This window comes from Theropithecus gelada, chromosome 1 (assembly GCF_003255815.1).
Source record: "Theropithecus gelada isolate Dixy chromosome 1, Tgel_1.0, whole genome shotgun sequence".
Lineage (NCBI taxonomy): Eukaryota > Metazoa > Chordata > Mammalia > Primates > Cercopithecidae > Theropithecus > Theropithecus gelada.
In genome coordinates this window covers 13,622,533-13,639,506 of record NC_037668.1, presented here as the reverse complement: position 1 = coordinate 13,639,506, position 16,974 = coordinate 13,622,533, and the positions used below count along the sequence as shown (strand labels likewise).

Sequence of the window (16,974 nt, the reverse complement as noted above, 5' to 3'; positions counted from 1 at the left end):
CCCTTTTCACAATTCCCTTATTCCTTGAAGCTGAATTGGATTTGGTGGCTAGGAGAAAAAAGATCCTATGGTTTTTCTGAAGTCACATTTGACAAGCTCTAGATCAATGTATTTTTTCCAGATCTTGATGTTGTGCAGTGCAAAAAGGAGAAGGAGGTACACTTTTTGTCTGGATAAAGAATCTCACTTCTCAGACTCTCTTCCTGGGTCCTTTCTTTTTGAAGGCATGAACTGGCTGAAGGTGCTTCCGGCTCCCAGAGCCACTCTGTTCTGTGACCTTTCATGTCTCCTTAATCCATACGGCCTTTCCCTCTATAAAGTAATCATTCTGGTAGAGGAGAAGAAAACTAAATATAGGGGGAAAGCAAGCAATAAAACCATTAGGAATAGATAATGTATTATTATGCAACTAGCAAGCTGGGGTCAAAGGGCTTTCCCAAAAAAGTTGTGTTTCCCTATATTACAGGTGCCAAAATAGAGCAAAACATCCAGGAGAACCACACTGAAACTCAGAAAAGAGACAATTTTTGAGGCCCACCAGATCCTGATTCCATTTTGAAATATTCTACTGCAGTAGCTCTGGGTAAATATTAGCTGGTTGCTAAAGACAGGATCTGAGGCTGGGCCAATTGTTAAGGCACCAGCTGTCTTGAGGAGGAAGATGAGGACTGTGAATGAAGGACACTAGACTTGCTTCTAGGAAAATAATATCTGATATGGATGGTCAAGGAAGATACATGTCATCACTTTAAAACTAACTTTACCAAAACGACTAGTTCTCTAGTAATCACTGAAATAACTGTTCTAGAAGTAGTATGCTTTAATTCTCCTTCACGATATCATAAATACTTTCAATATTGTTAGTACTTACTGCTGCTATTGTTTTCGGGGTACTAAAACTCTTTACATACTGCTCAAATTGTGCAAGCACATAAAAGCTGGCTTCTCTACTAAGTTTTTATAGTGATTTAAGTATCTTGAAGACCATCACTGAGTGAATTTCAGTCAAATAGCTAAGTAAAAAGATGGAGTTTCTGTGTGATTATAGCATTTGGGGGTCAATTCTGCTTTCTCTAGTAATTTTGGGACTCAGTAAAATAGTTCAAAATATGCTTATATAGCAAGGAGGTCACTAGAAGAAAACACTAGTCTAACTAAGGTAGATCATGACTTCATGGTTAAAATAAATGTCATACTGCCTTTTAATAATACATCAAAAAAGTTCAGGAATACTATTGTATTCACTTATTTGTTTGCTTAACTGTTCATTAAAATGAACAGTGTGAAGTTCTTAGAATTACGCCTTGTTCCACAGACCTGAAGGATCTCTAGAGAAGTCATGTGACTCAATATGTTACCAAATTAACAATTGCTCAATTAATTCTCCCCTTCATGTATCTTTTAATTTATCTGCTAGCATCCAGCAATGCTTGGATGTGTTGATCTTGTTGGGTATACATATTTGATATACACAAGTCAGAAAGCGCTTCTTACTTTGTCTCACTGAAGAGGGGGAGAGTAAAGACTGTGGCCTTGGATTAAGTAGTGACACCAGAAAATGAACACATTTTCCCTCTTGGTTTGGGAGAACACACAATTAAGATCACAAAAGGATACATGTAAGTCGGGATGCCTCTTGCAGCCAGATGTTTCCGAATAAGTCGCTCAGTACCATACCAGTTAAAACCTTTCGTGGCATGTCCAATACGTGGAAGATGAACACTTGCTATTATGAAGAGAAGAACAGATGTCTTCACTCATCAAAAATTGATTGATGGGTATAAAATATACATGGGAGAAAATAATTATTGACTATCTCACTCAAAGCACGTAATTATAATGTCAAAAATATTCTGCGGGAAGAATTGTAATAAGAAAAATTAAATTATTCTGTTGAACACAAGGACCCACATGTTCTAGAAATACATACAATAGAAACAGATTACGATTGGTGGAGGCAAAATTAAAATAAGCAAAGATTCTCTAACAAGCCAATCAATTCAATAAGCTCTGAGACACACTAGGTTTGGAAACAAAACTAAACTCAATTTTTGTTCAAGAACTGTCTGTTACTGGGAACTGTGATTAAATAAACAGCATTTACCAACTACATATGACCAAGTTGCTTCATGTCTAGTCCTCTGCCTCCTCATCTGTAAAATCATGATAAAAATACCCAGGGAATGGAGACGGCCTACAGAGATAACCAACATTAAAAGTGTTTTGGAAAGGATGGCTATCTGACTACAAGATGGTGGGGTGATCACTTCTGTGGTTTGCCTTTACCATGCATATTAAGTGGGGTCTTGAAAAGTCCTATCAAAAGTCATATCACATGCCTAGAAACAAATTCATCTACTCTTGAGCACAGGTGGAAGAGCTTACCTTTCTTCTTCTTTGCTGCTAAAAATATCTTCTTCAGGCCCTCTTCTAGTGCTGCCATCTTAATGCCGGACAGGACATTGGAGCGATCACGATGCTGAGCCACAATCAAGGCCAACTGGAAAAAACCTCCATCAGATGACCAACCCGACATGAGACAGCCACACCATCAACCAAGTGACCGCCCATGGAGGCGGCACAGCCCTTGATGGGTCACTGGGCCTTGGCTCCATCTCTTTCAGATGCTGTGTCTGTGTGACTTCACATGCCATCATAATTCTCACTTGGTGGTCACTTTATACAGGCTTTTCTTCTTCTTTTTAAAGTATGTTAAAACCAGAGAATGAGTCCAAAACATATACTTTCCAAAAGTTCTCAAGGGTAAAAAAAAAAAAAAAAGAATTTTTCTGAATTGTAGGCATGGAAAAGATCTTAGAGGCTCCTGCATCCCAGCCCTTTGATGCCTGAGTCAGCTCCACAATCCCCAGGACAAGCAGTCATTCCATCTCTGTTTGAACAATTCCCATGAGGACAAAATGCCAAGTATCTCTCAACCATCCTAACCTAAGTGGGCAGAGCTGGAGAGTGTCAAGGGAGCTTCCGGGATAACATCATCACAGTCATATCATAGACATGGCACTCTACTCACTGTAAACAATTTTCCTGAATCACTGGATTCTGAGTTTCTCATGCACAGACGCTTTACTTTTCTCCTTTTTTAGCATTTTAGAAGTTACTGAAGGAATGACTCTACAGGAACCACTTTGCTGTTAGTTACTGTGTAGTTTGGATGTGTGTCCCCCTCCAAATCTCATGTTGGGATGTAATTCCCAGTGTTGGAGGTGGGGCCAAGTGGGAGGTACTGGATCATAGGGTGGATCCCTCATGGATGGCTTAGTGCCATACCCTTGGTGATGAGTTCCCACTCTGGTAGTTCACATGAGATCTAGTTATGTAAAGCAGTGTGGCACCTTCTCCCACTCTCTCTTGATCCTGCTCTTGCCGTGTGTGATACACTAGCTCCTCCTTTGCCTTCAACCATGACTGTGAGCTTCCTGAAGCCTCCACCAGGAGCAGATGTCAGTACCATGCTTCCTGTACAGCATCAGAACCATGAGCAAATGAATCTCTTTTCTTTATAAATTACCCAGTCTCAGGGAATTCTTTTATCACAATGCAAAAACAGCCTAACACAGTCACACAGACAGCAACTTCAAGAGGATGAGTCTCTCTTTTGGCCTGGTTTTGAAATCTCTTCTTAATTCTGGCTTAAAATTTGAATGTGAATTCAGGCCTTGGAGAAAGCCAGTTGGGTGGGGTAAATCAAACTCACTATAGGCATCCCAAGATGCCTAAGATGCAAAAGGATTCTGAGGTGGGCACAGGATACATGTATTAGTTCCTCTCCCCTGCTTCATTATGGCTGACTAGAAAACACAATCTTTCACAGAAATTTTCACATAATAAGAAATGAAACCCTCAGAGTTCTGAGTCATGCCTTCTTACTCACGCAGTAAATGTTTATGGAGCATTTCTTACGAGCTAGTACTATGTAGGGTACTGAAGATAAAAACACAAATAGAAACCCTGTACTTAGTTGGGGTCTACTGTCTGGACAGTGCTCTGGGGACGGATGGATGGAAGCCTGGGGACACGGGAAGTGCAGTGAAGGCTATAGCCCAACCTGCTTGTTATGGGCTGAACTGTGTCCCCACCAAATTCATACACTGAAGCCCTAACCTGTGGTACCTCATGTTGACTGTATTTAGAGACAGGGTCTTTAAAGGGGCAGTGAAGTTAAAACAAGGGTTTAGGGTGGGGCCTGATCCACTGTGAGTGCTATCCTTATAAGAAAGGAAATCTGGACACACAGACACCAGGGCTGTGCATGCACAGCAAGACAACCGCCATCTGCAAGCCAAGGAGAGAATCCTTGGGAGAAACCAAACCTGCCGACACCTTGATCTTGGACTTTCAGCCTCCAGAATTGTGAGGAAATACATTTCTGCTGTTTAAGCTACCTAGTCTGTGGCTTTTTGTTATGGCAGCCCTAACAAACTAATACACTAGTAGAGAGGCCAATGGGGGCAGGGGACACTTCAAGAGAAGTTGATGTGAGTCCACTTTTAGTTCTGAAAAGAGATGAGTTTTACTTACCAAATCTTGCCCTTTGTTTCTTGATTCTTTATCATCAACAGGAAATAAAAGGACACCTCCCAAACTCAAGTCTGAGGTAAAACAGAAAGGAGAAACATAAAGAACACCAAGTTCACTAAGGAATGAATCCTCCTTGTATCTCGCCTTCTTCAAATTCAGTTGAGTTTCAGGACCCACCTTCCTACATAGCCCTTTCTCACTTTCCTGGCCTCAGTCAACCTCTTAGCTGGGTACTCACCTGCTTCACTCCTGAATTTTTATGATCTCCTAATTTAATGCTCCTCAAACGTCAACAACAAAGTACCCCTATAGACATCAGAAAGTGAATACAAAACCCAGAGGTAGCTGGGGGGCTTTGGGGAGGGAGCATTATGAGCTTGAAACTCCTTTGGTAGTTTTGTGCTTGTCTTAAATCATTCAAATTATTACATTCTACTTTATCTGTATCTGTTTGTATATTTTCCTACTCTATCCAAATCAAATAAAACTGATAGTGAAGAAAAATGTGCTAATTTAATTCTATGGCTTTACATAAGCTGATGTGAAAGCAGTTAGAATCAAAATAGAGATACTTGTGTTAAAAACTCTAACAAATATGGCTGGGCACAGTGACTCACGACTATAATCCCAGTGCTCTGGGAGGCTGAGGTGGGAGGACTGCTGGAAGCCAGGGGTTCCAGACTAACCTGGACAACAAGGCAAGACCCAGTCTCTACAAAAATTAAGAAAAAATTAGTTAGGTTTGGTGTTGTGAACCTGTAGTCTTAGCTACTTAAGAGGCTGGGGCGGGAGGATCTCTTGAGCAAAGGAGTTCAAGGCTGCGATGAGCTACGATCACGCCAATGCACTCCAGCCTGGGTGACAGGGTAAGACCCTATCTCAAAAAATAAAACAAAACTCTGACAAATACAGCCAGGGAAGGCCATGAAGGGAAGGTTGTAATGCACGAATGTCTGAATACAAGAACTATCACAACAGATTTTACAAAAACCACAACCTTGAACAAGGGCCTTGGCAACCTTACATAAAAATATACTTCTGCAAAGACATCTGCTCATCAACTTCCTGCCCAACCACAGCCTGGTGCCACCCTTGTTACTAATCCTTGTAGCCAAGGATAACTGATTCAAAAAAAGTATGTAATCTTCCTCATTTCTCCTCAGGCTGGGTGCAGTGGCTTATGTGCGTAATCCTAGCACTTGGCGAGGCTGAGAGAGGTGGATCACTTGAGCTCTGGAGTTCAAGGCCAGCCTGGGCAACATGGCAAAACCCTGTCTCTACCAAAAATTCAGAAGAGTGGCCAGGTGTGGTGGTGTGCGCCTATGGGACAAGCTACTTGGGAGGCTGAAGCAGGAGGATCGCCTGAGCCTGGGAGGTGGAAATTGCAGTGAGCCAAGATCGTGCCACTGCACTCCAGACAGTGAGACTCCATCTCAAAAACAAAAACAAAACAAAACAACAAAAAACCTTTGTTCATTTTATTTTACAGACACTGTCTATTGGTTAGGTTGATAGCAGTTTGAACGTGTTGTTCAGTCATTCTAAAATACTGGTTGTGCTACGCCATCCTTTTGATCAAATCCCCCAAAAACGACCAGCCATTACCCATTCCATTAGATAAGGTTCTGCTCAGAATGGCATCTCCCTGGACAAATCATATAAGGTCTTCAGGCCCAAGCCTCCGGTGAAAACAAAACTCTCCTCTATTCTTCTGCCTCAACCCTCCACTCTGGCCCGCCTGGCCTGTACGCCATCCTCCACACAAAGGAACGGGGTAACTGCCGGGGTCCTTCAATATCCACACACGAGGAATGCTAGGTGTGGTAATGAGCAGTTGGGAACCCTCTTGCCATTTCACTCCACCCACTCAAATTCGACCCCCCTTTCCAGGCCCAGGACCTTCATGAAGCCTTCCCTGGGAATTCTAGTCTACAGTTTCATCTACTTTGCTGCACCCTGCTTCAATCCTTCTCCAGAGTAAACTGCACACTCCCATCTCCATTTCCTTACTGAGCACTCAGGCCTTAAGTCCGAGCTCCCCACTCAAAGTGCTCCAAGGTGAGCAACCTTGGGTCAAATCCATGGCCTTTTCCCAATTCATCCTCACTTCAGTGTCTGACACCATGAACTTCTTTGCCTTCTTGACATACTTTCCTCCCTTGTACCTCAAAATACTGCACAAGTTCCCTAATTTTCTGACAATTCCTTCTATCAGAAATTCCATCTTCTTGTCTCAAGTCCTAAGTGGAGGTGTTTTCCAGGTCTGTTCTACGCCTCTCATTTCTCCATCCTCTCTCCCACATGGTTTCAAACACAGACTCTAAAGAGGGACTCCTCAATCTGCACCTCCAGGTCTGACCTTTCCTGGGTGTTGCTTTGCCAGCTGCCCAATTAGCATCTAGATCTGGATTGACTATTTCAACACACATTAAACCTTCTTTCAGTAACTTGTTTTACTAGAAAAAGTAGTCATACTAAGTTCTTATATCCCTTTCCACCATAAAGAACTGGGCAGAATTAGGAAAAAACAATCTCTAAGGAATCTGGAGGGCCCTCCTCTATCAGACAAGGTCCTTCAATCTCCGGAAAATAACCACAACAATGATTTTATTCCTCTTGCCACTTTGTTATTTCTGGGTGTAAAAGGAGGTGCCTTTTTCCCTTCTCCATACCAAGGGACAACATTGTTCAGGCTTCTAAGTTCCCCTGGCACCAAACAGCTTTATTTCTGTCTCCAGGGAGCGTTATACCCCCGGTTGTGCTGACCTCGTAAAACCTCTTCATTCCCCTCAGCACCAAACCAAAGCTCTTGTCAGTATTTTAATGGTATGTCTGATTTCTCTCCCCCAGGTCTTTTTCTTGAGTCAGTCTTGCTCAGTCACCCAGGCCGGAGTGCAATGGCATATCTCAGCTCATTGCAACCTCCACCTCCCAGGTTCAAGTGATTCTTCTGCCTCAGCCTACTCCTGAGTAGCCGGGATTACAGGCATGTGCCACCACGCCTGGCTAATTCTGTATTTTTTTGGTAGAGACAGGATTTTGCCATGTTGGAGAGGCTGGTTTTGAATTCCTTGCCTCGTCTCAGCCTTCCAAAGGGCTGAGATTACAGGTGTGAGCCACCACACCCAGCTTCCCATAGATCTTTGATGTTTCCATGACATATTCCTTCATCTTTATTCCAATACTTTTTTTTTATGAGACAGGGTCTCACTCTCACTCAGGCTGTAGTACAGTGGTGCAATCACAGCTCACTGCAACTTCAACCTCTTAGGCTCAAGTGATCCTCCCACCTTGGCCTCCCGAGTAGCTGCGACTACAGGTGTGCACCACCACATCCAGCCAATTTTTTAATTTTTGAGAGAGACAGGATCTCACTATGTTGCCCAAGCTGGTCTCAAACTCCTGGCCTCAAGCAATCCTCCTGCCTCAGCCTTCCAAAGTCTGGGATTACAGGCATGGGCCACTGTGTCCAGCCCATTCCAATACTTTAACATGTATGCAGGGATCGACATTTTTCAGAATACACACATTCATTATGCTCACTACAGTTCCATGAAGTAAGTAGAACAAGTATTATTCACAAATCACAGATGAGGAAACAGGTACAGAAAAGGTAAGGGAAAGTCTTGAAGTCACAGAACAAGTAGCTAATTTATGACAGAATTCAGTTCCCAATCAGTTATTCTGATTCCTTATCCAGTGCTATGTAACCCTCACGATACAGTCTTAGGTGTCCTCTCCTCTCTTATTCCACCCGTAACCTTTCCCTCTGCTTTGCTTCTTACCTTTCATTTTCCCCGCCAGCTCATATATTTTTCTTGGCTCAGCAGATCGTTTTTCCAGAGCTGTAAACAAACCACCTCTGCCCCAGTGGCCAGAGTCATCTGATTGAAGAAAGAGAAGATTTTCATCTATGGGAGGTAAAGTCCAGTCCCCAATTTAGAAAAACAAAGGCACACAAAAGGGACTTGTGGAAGAATGATTTTTCAAAGGGAAGAAACAAAATATCTTATCTCCTAGGAATATCACAGGTTGGACTTTCCAAATATGTTTATGTTTTCTGGAAGATATAGCTGGGGCCATCATAATAGGAAAGCATCTCAAAAATTAGTGTTCTCAATGAGCAAAATCTCTGTGGTGCATCTGTGATTCCTGGGAGATGACTGCGGAAGGACAGAGAGTAGACGGAACATTACAGAGAGAGTAGAAGCAATGGTTATGCAACAGCACACAGGCAAGGTTATAAAACAGCACACAGGAAAGGTTAAATGACTTATTCAAGCTGGTACTAACAAAGCTGCTTAGTATCTTAGCATTTATAGGCATTCATTCACACTACAAACGTTGGGTAGCATGTAGTACATGTAAGGCATTGTTCTAGGCACCAGAGTCACAGCAGCAAACAAGAAAAAACCCCTGCTTCCATGAAGTGTATTTTTAATGCAATGCAACAGTCAAATAAACAAATATGTAGGTAATATGTCAGGTGGGACAGGTGTGATAAAGGAAAATATGGGAGAAGGAACAGAGAATAACAGAGGGAGGATGGGGCCTGTTTTATATGAGGTAATCACAGAAGACCGCTCTGAGAAACAGACATTTGAACAACATTTGATGTGGTTATTTGGGAAGAAACGGTTTTAGGCAGATGAAGTAAAAAGTACAAAGGTCAAGCAAGGGAACGAGCTTGAAAGTTTGCTTTTTCTCAAAGGATTTGTTTGTCTTGTCAATGCTGCTTCACTTCACTCTCTTAAAAACCGTGTGCAGAGGATAAGGCAGATATTGTCCCAGTCTATGGATAAGGAAGTGGAAGTTGAGAGACTGGGTAACTAAACCAGGTAAACGAGAGCGCCAAGAGTGAAATGATTCTGGAATGTCTCCTGACTTTAAAATTCACACTCTTTTGACCGCGCAATACTACACTGGGACCACCACCCCTGGGTCAGGGTTCTGCTCCATCCTCCCCAGCTCTTGGCACCATAAGGATTGAGGCCCCCATCCTCAGCCCATACCACTTCTCGTACCTACGCAGTGCACGATGAGAGCATCCTCAGCCCCAGCCTGAGGGTGTGTCACATCACCACTAACGTACTTGAGGGAGGTAGCATCTGGGTCTTGGTAATCCAGCTCAGCAGAGCTCTCATCTTCCCCATTCTCAAGGTCCTCTGGCTCGCTCTCCTCAGAGGGCAGGCAGAAGGACTGATAATGGTTGGATTCCCACCAGGCCATCCTTTAGTAGGCCAGAAAGAAAAGGAAATTAACCCAGACAATCACAATTTCCCTTGGAGCACATTTTATACTGCTGTTCACAAACAATATCTGCCAAGTAGAAATGCAATTAGAAACTCACTCGGATTGAAGTTTTCTACTTATTTGTAAATAAACAAGTCTTACTGATTAGGCTAACTGCTTCCTGACTACAGTTCAATAATGAGCACTCACTGAATGTTCCTGTTTTTAAGAACATGACTAAAAGAGATTGTTCAAGTAAACTACTCGTTGTCAGACAGCTACAATAAAATCTTAAAATTTTCTGGTTTTGGCCAGGCAGAGTAGCTCATGCCTGTAATCCCAGCACTTTGGAGGCCAAGGCAGAAAGATAGCTTGGGCCCAGGATCTTGAGACCAGCCTGGGCAACACAGGGAAACTCTGTCTCTACAAATTAAAAAAAAAAAATTAGCCAGGCATGGTGGCACACACCTGTGTTCCCAGCTACTAGGGAGGTTATAGTGGGGAGATCACTGAGCATGGGAGATTGAGGCTGCAGTGAGCTGTGACCATACCACCGTACTCCAGGCTGGGTGACAGAGCAAGAACCCATCTCAAAAAAAAAAATTTCTGGTTTCAATGGAATGCATCTTCCCTGCCTTACGCACTGAGACTTTTCACTTACATAGAGGAAATGTTTTTAAAAAGTATTCTGTTACCAATAGGAACCAGCTTAAAAGAAATTTTCTGTATTTTTAAAGTGATGTTCAGCTGTGGTCTCACTATACAATAGTGACTCCTTCAACTGTGGTCCCCAGCTTGGTTAACGCAGACATACTTTTTCTTATGTTCAGCCTCTTCCTTTTGCCTCTTCTTCTCCTCTATCAGTCTCCTTCTCTTGGCAGCAGCTTCTTGTCTTTTCTTCTGTCTGTCCTCCAGCTCTTCTGGACTCAGGACCTGCTTCCTTTTGGTGGGTCCCTCCACAAGGCCTGGGATGAGAACCTAGAGGAGGAACAAGATCCATCACCAGGGTCAAGAAGACTCCTCCCTAAGTTTCATTATCTCTAATGCACACTGTACATTAGCAACATGCTTAATATTCCACAGAACACTGCATCTCCACCCACCCTGCATGGTGGGAACTGAAGCCAAAGCACTTGGAGGCACTGTTCATACTACACACTTCACAGGCACAGTGGTCAGGATACCATGCTGTAAACTCAGCCACAGCATTGGCATGGTTGAAACAGTCATTTTGATTCATTTCATTAGGAATAAGGTACTTCAGAAAAGTAACTTTTTTCCTTGACTAAAAGCATACCCTGCAGGATGCCACTTCACCCATTTTTAATGGAAATCTTTCTGCAATGTATTCTATAGCTTTTTTAAGACTATATTTCAACATCATGATTATCTTAGTGATAGCTAGCATTTAATGAACACATATGAACTGCCAAACACTGTGAACACTACATGTATCATTTATGATTGCCATCCTCTTATTGCCATAGGGTCATCATTACCAACAGCAGGATATGGTATTTTGGTATAATATAGGGATGCCTTTAGGGGTGACTTACATGGACAACGCTGCTTTCCCCTGCATTAAATCGTACAATATATTCTCTCCTTCGTAATGTTTTTTATGCTGACTTTCTTACATAGTGTTTATACTGGGGTATAGTTATTATATTAACATTTCAACAAACACATACTTATTTCTTGACAAATTATCCTAAGAGAAAAAAATGAGGCCAGCATCATTTTTTGGTTTGTTTTGTTTTTTTAGAATGAGAGTTTGGAAGAACAACTTTTAAATAAATTAACAGTTCTTACACTGCCTTTATTTCGGAGTGATCGGCCCTCTTGACTAGTTTTCTCCAAAAGGGTTTTCTGAAGGTTTACCAGTTGTTCAAATGATTTTCTGTCTTCCTTACTGGGCTCTTTAGAATAATCTTTACCTTCAAATAAGTACATATGATTTTCTAACAACATAAAACACAAAGAGAGAAATGTTAGATACCAAGGAAAAATAGATTAATGCTATTCAAAACAATAACTAGAGTGGACAAGAGAACAGCCTATCTTCTAAATGGGCTAAGTCTGGATGAAGGTTATTTCATTTCCCATCCCACTGACACTGAAGAATGTGGGTTCTACACGGGGATCCCATGTGTTTATTTTTCCAAGGGGAAAGCATGGCTTAAAGCCCTTTCGTTCATCCCTAGATGGTTTGTGAATCTCTGCTGGATTCCTCCATTCATTGCTCATTCATTCATTCCCAACTATTCCTCAGCACAAATCTCACTGACATTAAGATCATCTAATAAAATCTATACTTTTTTATTCCAAACACACTTTTAATATTCAACTTGGCAAATCTATGAGAGAATGAAGAATCACAAGAATAATCCCTTGGATTTACAATATTCTTTACAGATCTTGGCAAGCATCTTCATCCTGATCCTCACCACAATCCTGCTATAACTAATCCTACTTTTGAAAGGGAAAACTTTCTGCTCAGGCAGAAATTAAGGGACTCTGCAATTCTCACTAGAAAAGGCGGGATCTTCTGATTCTAAGGCCAGTGTGCTCTTTTCAGTATATAATTGTGTCTGTAGAAGGGTGGAGAGATAACAGGCTAGCAAATAATAATTGTGGTAATAACAATAGCAGTGAAGACAATAGTGTCATCTTGAATAGTACTTCATGCTGTCAGATCACTTTCACAACTATTATCGTGTCTGATTGTTCCAACTGTGTAAAAGAGTAAAGCAGGCATTAACAGGACCATTTTACAGATGAGAACACAAAGGCTCAATGAGGTGGAGTGATCTGCCAACATCATGAATCAAGTGATTAAGAAAAGTTAGGACCAGCCAAGACTAGCAACCACAGATAGGTAAGATAATGATTCAATAGGGAAGCATCTTTAGTAGCACATGTTACCAAATAATGTATTTTCACAACATTTGTGAAATCCGCTATAAGTATGTTTTCCCTAGAGAGTATGAAAGCAAAACATTTTCATTCTCAAGAGATCAATTGCTTCACACTTGTACCCAGATCTAACCAGCTGTAATTCTAATTGGCATTTGCTAATTAGATCAGCAGGGGGCTTTCAATGAGGCACTCTATCAACAAGCAGAAAAAAATAGAGCTGAGAAGTGTCAAATATGATCAACATATGTAGCTTCATACTGCATGTGAGTCTCAACTTCCAAACATGCTTTTTAAAAAAAAAAAACCCTGGCATTCAAGATAAAGCAACCCTGTTTTTTATTTAATTCTGACTGGGGCCACGTTAATTACCAGTCTTTCCTATCCACTTACATTCTTAGTAATCATGCTCCCTATCTTCACTCTGCCATCACAAGCCTAGACGCGCATCTCTGTCCTACCAGGATAATCATTTACCACAGAGCAGACCCATACCCATTCATCAAAGAGAAAAATCCAAAGTTTAATACAACTGGGGATTTTTCCTGGCAGTTGGACTGTCTAAAAAAAGTAAAATTATTTTAGGCAGTTGGATTGACTGAGAAATATAATTATCTTTCTGGAAAAGAGTGTGACTTTATTTTGTTCTAGTAAACGTTAGGAAAATAAGCTGAAATTATCTGGATCAGTACAGAACTGAGTGTAAGTGTTGCTATTTAATATAATCAATTATAACTTAAAAATATGATCACATGCATCTATTCTCTCACTTGAAACCACCAAGCGACAGTTAAAGGAATTTTTAAAAAGATATATGAGGCAATGGTGGATGAAAAAGTTCAATAACCTTTTGGAAAATGCAAAGTAGCTGGAGGGATAATGACAGATTAAGAAGAGCCATGGAAACAAAACACAGGTGCCTAGCCAAGGGCTCATTAGGAGTCTAGAGACCCTCTCAATCTCCGAAGAGCTTAAGTACAGAGTACTGCAAAGCGGGGAGCTGAGAGAAGATGTACACCCCAAGGAGCAGGAGTGCTATGAGCCCTTGACTCACCCTGCCTTTTCAGTTTGAGCAACCAGATGAACTCCATTCTCACCTCTCCCAGGGAAAATACTAGAGGATTAGTCTCAGGAGAAAATGGGCTGCCCAGTGAAAAGATGTCAAATATGGATCAGGGAAGGTGCCCTCCACGTAAAAGCTGACTCGCCAACCAGGAATAAGGCCCAAGGCCCATGCCCCTGCCCATGCCAGAGCGGCCATCAGCTTTGTGGCACTTCATCAGCACATGTGATCAGACAGCCAGGGAATACCAGACAGTTGGGGAAACTATCAATGAGAACAAGAGACCCCCAAACAAGTTTTCTTTTTTAGAAAAAGAGGTACCATAGTGACTACAGCTAATGATGACATACTGTATTCCTGAGAAATACTAGGAGGGTGGATGTTAAGTGTTCTCACCACAAATATATTACCATATGAAGTGATGTATGTTCATTAACTAGATTTAACGATTCCACAATGTACGTGTGCTTCAAGAAATCATGTTGTACATGATAAACACAATTTTATCTGCAAATTTCAATGAATAGATAAATAAACAAATATATATATATGTGGTTTTTTTTAAAAAAAAAGGAGAAGTAAAAGTCAATGCAGTGGGAAGAGAAATACTTTTTAAAAAGATATAATAAATATCCTCCTCCCTGGAATACATATTAAAAAGCCATAATAAATGTCCCCAGAGAAGACAGTATGTCCTTGAAATGAGAACAGAGTACAATTAAAACAATAAGCAGAGAACAAGAAAGAGTTCTTGAAGAATACGAACAAGATATTTTTATAAAGAATTTTAAAGTAAAACATAAAAAAAGTCAAAAAGCAGTTTCCTGTAAAACAATGCCAGCTGCCCAAATTCCAACTTTTCCACCTATCCTACAAAAACTATACAGATCAACAAGGAGAACAAAGCCGCCCCAATCCATGCCTACTACACTAGGAGTCAGAAAATACTACACACTTCAACTTATGGAAGTAAGAGAAATGAACCCCCAAAACCAGCTGAGCCAGCTCCAAAGCCCACACTAAAGTAGACAGTCAGGCAGAGACTATGCAGAGGAGGGGGCAGGGGGGTTCCGGAAAGGTCAGAGATAAAATTTACCCGCAAAAGAGGGTCACTATCCAAGTGGCAAGATAATGAGGATAGGTCTGAGACCTGGTGGATCAGAGAAGTGGCTACTAAGGAACTGAACGGAAGGGAAGGTATAAAAACACATGCAGCCAGGAATTTGGGGAGGCATTGCTTCTGGCAGGAAGAGAGAGACAACTTAGAAGTGGGGAGACATCCTTTGACAAGTTTGTGGCAAAAAGAAAGAGAAAGCAAGTGACGGAAATTCACAGTCCTATAGAAACAAAAGAGAACTGCAAAACCAGAAATCATGCCACTACCTCTACCCAACATGAAAAGGAGCTACCATCTAGTAAAGAAACAGCACTACTCTCTATTATTGAAAGAAAGCACTGGTGAATTAAGAAGCCTAGTAAGACTCCCAAACCTCTCAACCCAGTCCATATTGAATCTCTGCTGCAGCTGGTCCAGAAAAATAAGTCATTTCAAAATAACTACAAGATGCCAGGGAATGCCTTTACAAAGTTACCATGTGAAAAATTACTTCAAGTCAGAAATTTAAATACTCAGAATAGAAAAGAAGAAAATGACAAATGCTGACCAAATCGAGAAAAGAAAATTTAAGAGAAAGGCAACCATCTCCTACATCTCATGGCGTATTGTGAAAATTAAATGGAGAAAGCACATGACAAAGTCCACACTATTGATGAACACAAAGTAAATGCTCAATGTTAGCTGCAATGTAACAAACAAGTAATTCTCCTGTTTAGAAGAGGAATGACTATGTGCAGAGCATCATACCAAGGATGGTAGAGGCTTCACTAATAAACAAAGGAGAAGATGCTTGCAACCAAGGGAGGAAAGCGACAAATTCAAAGCCTTAAGATTGATACTATCACAAACATTAATACTATGATTTTGGTTCACAGTTCAGCTACAAGGGAAGAGCCACACATAGTTCCAGTTAGTATGGGTACAGTTCTTGTATCAAGCAAGTCTTAAACAGTGTGCCCAAGATGACAATAGGGTAGGGTAGAAAAAAGATGTCCCAGAGAGCAGCATCCAAAACTTTCCATGGGGACGTGAGCTCTAGCTTGGGGTGGTTGTGCCATTTGCTCTGCTCTAATCTCCGACTTACTTCCTTCCTCTTGCTCTCTTATCCCTCCTTCTGCTGCAGGCAAGGCATCAGAGACCCACTGGCCATCTTTTGTTTCTCCCAGGATGGACTCCAGGTCTATTTCATCCATGGTACTCCCCTCAGAGGCAAGCAGTTTATCCAAACCGAATTTGAGTATCTCACTCAACTTGAATAGAGGAAACAAAAAAGTCCAGTAAGTTCTCATGAAAAGAAACATTAGGATATCAGTGATTGGCTAAGTGGATTAACGACACCAGGCACAGTCCTTCTCTAATGAACAGGCAGCCTTTCTGCTGTCCCCATCATAGATGGTAACAACCAGGGACATTTTATAGTTGGGAGGATGGGTAAGCAGAGAGGTGATAAATGATTATCGGAGGTACTGACTTTGACAATTCTGCATAAAAACAAAAAAATATATATAAGCCTCCAATTTTTTTTGAAGAATAACAGTAATTTTCTGCATTTTCTACAGCACCTCTCCCTGACTCTTTTTCATAAGCATTCCCAGCAGCCACCTGAGGTCAGAGACCCTGTTAGCTACTTTCCGACCTCTCCACTGCCAGACTCCTTAGAAAGGGAAGGTTACACTGGGAACTTTACCTCTACCATGAACTGACTCCTTTTCTTTGGCAATTTGTTTTCCTAACGCAGTGGTCTATGGAAAACACCTTGGCAAAGACCAGTAACAACTTCTAACCACCAGACCCAAAGGCCTTTCCTCTGTTTGAATTTTTCTGGATGTTCCTCTGGCATTGCACTATCCTGTTTCTCTTCTCTCGTCCCTCTCTGGAGTACTGTCAGCCTATTGCCTATGGCTGTAGGAACCACACAGAAAGCATAGATCATTTTTCCTGGCTTTCACTTGCTACTTCCAACTTTGCACCTCCCTAAGTACTAACGCTGAGATCCTGACCCAAGGTGGATTCCAACCTTGGGCCCTTGTTCTCATCTTGCCCTTTTAGACTGGGTTAATTATCTCTAGATCGTCTATTTCGTGAGTAACTTGGAAATCTTAAGGTA

General features: G+C 41.5%; 1 protein-coding gene across 21 annotated transcripts in view; it reads right to left on the bottom strand.

Moving 5' to 3' along the window:
• Positions 1-380: 380 nt before the first annotated feature.
• The window catches only part of CHD1L (chromodomain helicase DNA binding protein 1 like), a 55,024-nt gene continuing 38,430 nt past the window's right edge, over positions 381-16,974 (bottom strand). For all 21 annotated transcript variants that reach the window (XM_025375207.1, XM_025375196.1, XM_025375277.1 and 18 more), the window contains 9 exons: positions 15,952-16,117; positions 11,584-11,732; positions 10,586-10,749; positions 9,564-9,769; positions 8,325-8,423; positions 4,540-4,610; positions 2,386-2,500; positions 1,618-1,726; positions 381-711 (listed from right to left, as the gene is read on the bottom strand). In XM_025375207.1, the coding sequence (XP_025230992.1) occupies positions 633-711; positions 1,618-1,726; positions 2,386-2,500; positions 4,540-4,610; positions 8,325-8,423; positions 9,564-9,769; positions 10,586-10,749; positions 11,584-11,732; positions 15,952-16,117 (1,158 nt within the window). In that variant the 3' untranslated portion in view covers positions 381-632. The remainder of the gene's footprint in view (positions 712-1,617; positions 1,727-2,385; positions 2,501-4,539; positions 4,611-8,324; positions 8,424-9,563; positions 9,770-10,585; positions 10,750-11,583; positions 11,733-15,951; positions 16,118-16,974) is intronic.